Genomic DNA, 7,750 nt, shown 5'->3' on the forward strand with positions numbered 1-7,750 from the left:
TCCACCCCCTCCCACTGCAAGTTTCTTTCCAGCCCAGAGGAGATGTCCTTAACCCTGGCACCGGGTATGCAACACAGCCTTCGGGACTCTCGCTCTCGGCTGCAGAGAACTCTATCTATCCCCCTAATAATACTATCCCCTACCACTACAACATTTCTATTTACTCCCCCCTCTTGAATGGCCCCCCATTCCACGGTGCTGTGGCCAGGTTGCTCATCCTCCCTGCAGTCCCTGCTCCTGTCCTCACAGGGAGTAAGAACCTCAAACCTGTTGGTCAAGAGCAAGGGCTGCGGCTCCTCCAGCTCTACCTCCTGGATCCCCGTACCTGCCTCACTCGTAGTCACACCGTCCTGTCCCTGACCATGGGCTACATCTGAATTACTTAACTTCATAGGGGTGACCACCTCCTGATACACAGAGTCCAAGTACTTCTCCCCCTCCCTGCTGTGTCGCAGTGTCTGAAGCTCAGACTCCAGCTCATCAACACAGAGCTGGAGTTCCTGTAGCAGCAGACACTTGTCACAGACGTAATCACCATGAGCCTCAATGGGGTTCACCGGCTCCCACATCTCGCAACAGTAACACCTGTAGAGAGGGCTTCAAACTAACTAGTGGGGGGGAGGTTCCTAGAGAGCAAATAATACAAATGACAACAGAGAAGGTCATAGACTTAGGTAGCAGTGGGGAAATTAAAAACCAGAGCATGTCAGGAAGGGGCAGAAGGTATGGAGTAAAAGGTAAAGTAATAAAAAGGGCAAAAGCAGGAACTAAGTGTCACAAAACATCTTTGAAAGTTCTCTATCTGAATGCACGTAGCATTCGTAACAAAATAGATGAGTTAATGGCACAAATAACTACATATGGGTATGATCTTGTGGCCATTACAGAAACATGGCTGAAGGGTGACAATGCCTGGGAATTAAACATACCAGGTTATTTAACGATCAGGAAGGACAGGCAGGAAGGAAGGGGAGATGGGGTGGCTATGTTAATAAAGGAAGGAATCAATGTAATACAGAGAAATGATATTGGGTCAAAAGATCAGGACAATGAAACAGTTTGGGTGGAGGTAAGGAATAATAAGGGGAAAAAACACTAGTGGGCGTAGTCTATAGGCCTCCGAACGGTGGCAACTCTGTTGGACGGAGTATCAATCAGGAAATAGTTGAGGCTTGTAATAAGGGAACATCTATAATTATGGGGGATTTTAACTATCATATTAATTGGACAAATCAAATTGGGCAGGGCTGCCTTGAGGATGAGTTCATTGAGTGTATTAGGGATGGGTTTCTTGAGCAGTATGTAACTGAACCGACCAGGGGGCAGGCAACCTTAGATCTGGCCCTGTGTAACGAGACAGGATTAATTAAAAATGTCCTAGTAAAGGATCCCCTTGGAATGAATGACCATAACATGGTTGAATTCCATATTCAATTAGAGGGTGAGAAGGTTGGATCTCAAACAAGCGTGCTAAGCTTGAATAAAGGAGACTATGAAGGTATGAGAGCGGAATTGAGTAGAGTGGATTGGGAAAATAGATTACAGGGTAAGACGATACATGAACAGTGGTGTACATTTAAGGAGTTATTTTACAACTTCCAAAAAATATATATTCCACTGAGAAGAAAAGGGTGTAAAAGAAAAGACAGCCATCTGTGGCTAAGTAAAGAAATTAAGGATAGTATTCGACTAAAAACAAGGGCATATAAGGTAGCCAAATCTAGTGGGAGGATAGAGGATTGGGAAAACTTTAAAAGACAGCAAAAAATAACAAAAATATTGATTAAGAAAGGGAAGATAGATTATGAAAGTAAATTAGCAAAAAATATAAAAACAGATAGTAAGAGTTTTTATAGTTATATAAAAAGAAAAAGGGTGGCTAAAGTAAATGTTGGTCCCTTAGAGGATGAGACTGGGAAATTAATGGTCGGAAATATGGAGATGGCAAAAACACTGAATGAATATTTTACATCAGTCTTTACAGTAGAAGACACTAAGAATATCCCAACACTGGACAAACAGGGGGCTAAAGGGGGGGAGGAGCTAAACACGATCAAAATCACTAAGGAAGTGGTACTCGGTAAAATAATGCGACTCAAGGCGGATAAATCACCTGGACCTGATGGCTTATATCCTAGGGTCTTGAGGGAAGTGGCGGTAGGGATTGTGGATGCATTGGTAATAAATTTCCAAAACTCCCTGGACTCGGCAATGGTCCCGGCAGACTGGAAAACTGCTAATGTAACACCCTTATTTAAAAAGGGCAGTAGACAGAAGGCTGGAAACTATAGACCGGTTAGCCTAACATCTGTGGTAGGTAAAATTTTGGAGTCCATTATTAAGGAGACAGTAACAGGACATTTGGATAATCATAATTTAATAGGACAAAATCAGCATGGTTTTATGAAGGGGAAGTCATGTTTGACAAATTTGCTGGAGTTCTTTGAGGAAGTAACATATAGGGTAGATAAAGGGGAACCAGTGGACGTAGTGTATTTAGACTTCCAAAAGGCATTTGACAAGGTGCCACACAAAAGATTATTGCTTAAGATAAAAAATCACGGGATTGGGGGTAATATTCTGGCATGGATAGAGGATTGGCTATCTAACAGAAGGCAGAGAGTTGGGATAAATGGTTCATTCTCAGACTGGCAATCAGTAACTAGTGGTGTTCCGCAGGGGTCAGTGCTGGGTCCCCAACTCTTTACAATCTATATTAACGATTTGGAGGAGGGGACCGAGTGTAACATATCAAAGTTTGCAGATGATACTAAGATGGGGGGGAAAGTAGTGAGTGAGGAGGACATAAAAAACCTTCAAGGGGACATAGACAGGCTAAGTAAGTGGGCAGAGATTTGGCAGATGGAATACAATACTGGAAAGTGTGAGGTTATGCACTTTGGCAGGAAAAATCGTAGAGCAAGTTATTATCTTAATGGCAAGAAACTGGAAAGTACTGAAGTACAAAGGGATCTGGGGGTCCTGGTGCACGAAACTCAAAAGGTTAGTATGCAGGTGCAGCAAGTGATTAAGAAGGCCAATGGAATGTTGGCTTTCATTGCTAGGGGGATAGAATATAAAAATAGGGAGGTATTGCTTCAGTTGTACAAGGTATTGGTGAGACCGCACCTGGAATACTGCATACAGTTTTGGTGTCCATACTTAAGAAAGGACATACTTGCTCTCGAGTCAGTACAAAGAAGGTTCACTCGGTTAATCCCGGGGATGAGGGGATGGACATATGAGGAAAGGTTGAGTAGATTGGGACTCTACTCATTGGAGTTCAGAAGAATGAGAGGCGATCTTATTGAAACATATAAGATTGTGAAGGGGTTGGATCGGGTGGATGCAGGGAAGATGTTCCCGATGATGGGTGAAACTAGAACTAGGGGGCATAGTCTTAGAATAAGGGGCTGCTCTTTCAAAACTGAGATGAGGAGGAACTACTTCACTCAGAGGGTGGTAGGTCCATGGAATATGCTGCCCCAAAAAACTGTAGAAGCTACATCACTACATAAATTTAAAACAGAAATAGTCAGTTTCCGAGAAGTAAAGGGAATTAAGGGTTACGGGGAGCGGGCAGGAATTTGGACATGAGTCTAGGTTCGGATCGGTCATGGCCCTGTGGGTAGCGGAGCGGTCCCAGGGGCCGTGTAGCCTGATCCTGCTCCTATTTCATGTGTCTAATTCTGTTAGATGCAGGAGATGGTTCTGTGATAGTGGATTGGCAGTTAGGATCAGATCAGCCATGATCTTACTGAATGGCGGAGCAGGCTCGAGGGGTCGATTGGCCTACTCCTGCTCCTATTTCTTATGTTCTTATGTTCACATCACCTGCTCCATTCTATTTAATTAATTAATTTTTTTATTGTTAGTTGTGGACACCCTCTGCCCGATTTTAGATGCTAGTATCCCCTTTAATTAATTGGATTTAAATTGACTCAATCCCTCTAGTTACACCAGTTAAATGGTTTACCAACAGTCACTCTGCACCAGAAAGGCCTTGGTACACCACAGCAACCTTAAAAACTATAAACCACAGACTTAAAGTTTTAAAACGAGAGAAATACTCCAACCAATCACCTACCTGTTTTGTGGTGACGTCACACCTTGAATACTTTTTACCTCTCTCCTTGCCTGAGATTGGAGATTGGTGAGGCCTACCTGAGCCTCCGGGGCCTTTTGTAGTCGCTCTGCCGCGCTGCTCCGCCTCCACCCGCTGCCGATGCCGCACTGAGGCCTACCTGAGCCTCTGGGGCCTTTTGTAGTCGCTCTGCCGCGCTGCTCCGCCTCCACCCGCTGCCGATGCCGCACTGAGGCCTACCTGAGCCTCTGGGGCCTCTTGTAGTCGCTCTGCCGCGCTGTTCCGCCTCCACCCGCTGCCGATGCTGCACTGAGGCCTACCTGAGCCTCTGGGGCCTCTTGTAGTCGCTCTGCCGCGCTGCTCCGCCTCCACCCGCTGCCGATGCCACACTGAGGCCTACCTGAGCCTCTGGGGCCTCTTGTAGTCACTCTGCCGCTCTGCTCCGCCTCCACCCGCTGCCGATGCCGCACTGAGGCCTACCTGAGCTTTTGGGGCCTCTTGTAGTCGCTCTGCCGGGCTGCTCCGCCTCCACCCGCTGCCGATGCCGCTCTGAGGCCTACCTGAGCCTCTGGGGCCTCTTGTAGTCGCTCTGCCGCGCTGCTCCACCTCCACCCGCTGCCGATGCCGCACTGAGGCCTACCTGAGCCTCTGGGGCCTCTTGTAGTCGCTCTGCCGCTCTGCTCCGCCTCCACCCGCTGCCGATGCCGCACTGAGGCCTACCTGAGCCTCTGGGGCCTCTTGTAGTCGCTCTGCCGCTCTGCTCCGCCTCCACCCGCTGCCGATGCCGCACTGAGGCCTACCTGAGCCTCTGGGGCCTCTTGTAGTCGCTCTGCCGCTCTGCTCCGCCTCCACCCGCTGCCGATGCTGCACTGAGGCCTACCTGAGCCTCTGGGGCCTCTTGTAGTCGCTCTGCCGCTCTGCTCCGCCTCCACCCGCTGCCGATGCCGCACTGAGGCCTACTTGAGCCTCTGGGGCCTCTTGTAGCCGCGCTGCTCCGCCTCCACCCGCCGCCGATGCCGATGTCAGAGAAGAGACATGAATCTGACCAGAATTCCAAAATATGTCTCAAACACAACAGACAGCCCCTCACTACCAGACACTCTGGCCTAACACATATTATTCGCGAAGCTCATTAATAAGGAATCTATACAGCTCCCTCAACATAGCACACTGCTTAGTAAGTCTATTTAAAAAGCTTTCTGTCTGACTCCTGCCACTGTTGGATCTTGGATTCCAAAGCTTTTTGAGTGTCAAATACTGGACTGAAAGGAGTCAAAATGGGGAAAGCATTGGCGTAATAGTGATGTCTTGCCCTAAATTTCTTAGCTATACTTTGCATATGAGAAAATAAAGAAACTTGGGCTTTTTAACCTTGAAAGGAGGGGACTAGAGAGGACCGACTAGAGGTATACAAAATAATAAATGGATCTGACCAGAATAGGTAAATCAGGAACAATACTTCAAATTAATCTAGGCTGACACTCCAGTGCAGTGCTGAGGGAAGGCTGCACTGTCAGAAGTGCCGTCTTTCGGATGAGATGTTAAACCGAGGCCCCGTCTGCCCCTCTTAGGTGAACATACAAGATCCTATGGCACTTTTTCGAAGAAGAGCTGCCCAAAATTTATCCCTCAACCTAACATCACTAAAAACAGATTATCTGGTTGCTATCACATCGCTGTCTGTGGGAGCTTGCTGTGCGCAAATTGGCTGCCACGTTTCCTACATTACAACAGTGACTACACTTCAAAAAGTATTTAATTGGCTGTGAAGCGCTTTGGGACATCCTGTGGTCGTGAAAGGCGCTGTATAAATGCAAGTCTTTGTTTCTTTCTTTCTATAGAGACAAATTGAGTGTTTCAGTTCAAGTTCAGTAGTGTCCCAATGGAATGTCATGTGAAAGATTCCCCCTCTTTAAAATAATGTTTCCCTTGTTTAGGTTGGCTTACTGGATTTTTCCCCCCCAATGTATTTATGAACATAGAAACATAGAAGATAGGAGCAGGAGTAGGCCATTCGGCCCCTCGAGCCTGTTCCGCCATTCAATGCGATCATGGCTGATCATCCAAACTCAGTACCCTGTCCCTGCTTTCTCCCCATACCCCTTGATCCCTTTAGCCTTAAGAAATATATCCAACTCCTTCTTGAATATATTTAATGTATTGGCCTCTACTGCCTTCTGTGGTAGAGAATTCCACAGGTTCACCACTCTCTGGGTGAAGAAATTCCTCCTCATTTCTGTCCTAAATGGTCTACCCCTTATCCTTAGACTGTGACCCCTGGTTCTGGACTCCCCGACCATCCTGCATCTAGCCTGTCCAGTCCTGTCAGAATTTTATAAGTTTCAATGAGATCCCCTCATTCTTCTAAACTCCAGCGAGTAGAAGCCCAATCGACCCAATCTCTCCTCATACGTCATTCCTGCCATCCCAGGTATCAGCCTGGTGAATCTTCGTTGAACTCCTTCCATGGCAAGAACATCCTTCCTCAGATAAGGCGACCAAAACTGCACACAATACTCAAGATGTGGTCTCACCAAGGCCCTGTACAACTGCAGCAAGACATCCTTGCTCCATACGAAACTGAGGGGCAGGAAAAGACCATCAAGGTCCATCAAGCCTACCCTACACTCATGATGGCTGGAGGAGCATCATGAGTAGACACTCCCCACAGCCCCCTCCTCTTCCCTCCACCCACATGCCCCCCTCAGCCCCACCGCCTCTCTCCACAGCCGTGTAATCTCCTGGAAGAGGCCAATAAAACAGAGAAAAGAAACCCAGGGACAATAGGGAAAAAATACTTTGGAAAATTCCTCTCCACCAACCCCCCCCCCACCCCAGGCGATCGAAACCAGTCCAGGGAGATCACATGGAGCAAGTGTTAGTGGCTTCTTAACATACTGTACATGACAGCTTCTTAACACACTTTACTTCTCTTGCTGCCTGCCTCATCCTCCAGGAATGAGTACTGTTCCTGAGGTCACCGTTGCTCGACACTGCGGCTTGCGAGTGTTCGGACTTTCCCTGATCACCAATAAAGTGACGAAGGAGTACGACTGCAGTGAGGCGGTGGACCACGAAGCTGTCCTGAGTATCGGCAAGATGAGGGCAGGACTGTTGCAAAGCCTTGTTACGGAGCTGGTGGCGCGCATGGAGCTCAACGCTGGCAGCTAGCGCACGGGCGAAAAGTGAAAACAGACGCCAAGGCCAGCAGGAAGCAAAGACCCCTTAATTTTTGGAACAACAAGGCATATTTCCATGTAACTGAAATTTAGTGTTAAATCGTGACACTCTGGCGGCTATATCTGCATAGGCCTTCACGTTGTGAATGACAATAAAAACCTACTTAAAACCAGTTAATCGTCACACTTGATAAGTTATTTGTTTTACAATTTTACACTGCTGTGTCCGATTGTGAAGGCGGGGGAGAGGGTGACAATTAGCTTTCCTGAAGAAGCCTCCCATCCTGCAAGAAATGTATCCCAGGGACTTGAGCACATAATCCAGGCTGGCACTCCAGTGCAGTACTGAGGGAGCGCTGCACTGTTGGAGGTGCCGTCTTTCGGATGAGACGTTAAACCGAGGCCCCGTCTGCCCTCTCAGGTGGACGTAAAAGATTCCATGGCATTATTTTGAAGAAGAGCAGGGGAATTATCCCCGGTGTCCTGG

At 47.5% G+C, this 7,750-nt stretch overlaps 1 protein-coding gene across 2 annotated transcripts in view; it reads left to right on the top strand.

Moving 5' to 3' along the window:
• The window catches only part of LOC147108886 (purine nucleoside phosphorylase-like), a 54,708-nt gene extending 47,272 nt beyond the window's left edge, over nucleotides 1-7,436 (top strand). For both annotated transcript variants that reach the window (XM_086005814.1, XM_086005815.1), the window contains exon 6: nucleotides 7,041-7,436. In XM_086005814.1, coding sequence (XP_085861940.1) covers nucleotides 7,041-7,255 — 215 coding nt within the window. In that variant the 3' untranslated portion in view covers nucleotides 7,256-7,436. The remainder of the gene's footprint in view (nucleotides 1-7,040) is intronic.
• Nucleotides 7,437-7,750: the final 314 nt, after the last annotated feature.

The sequence above is a fragment of the Somniosus microcephalus genome, chromosome 13 (genome assembly GCF_052327205.1).
Source record: "Somniosus microcephalus isolate GS21.2 chromosome 13, FLI_Smic_1.0, whole genome shotgun sequence".
NCBI classification, from domain to species: Eukaryota; Metazoa; Chordata; class Chondrichthyes; order Squaliformes; family Somniosidae; genus Somniosus; species Somniosus microcephalus.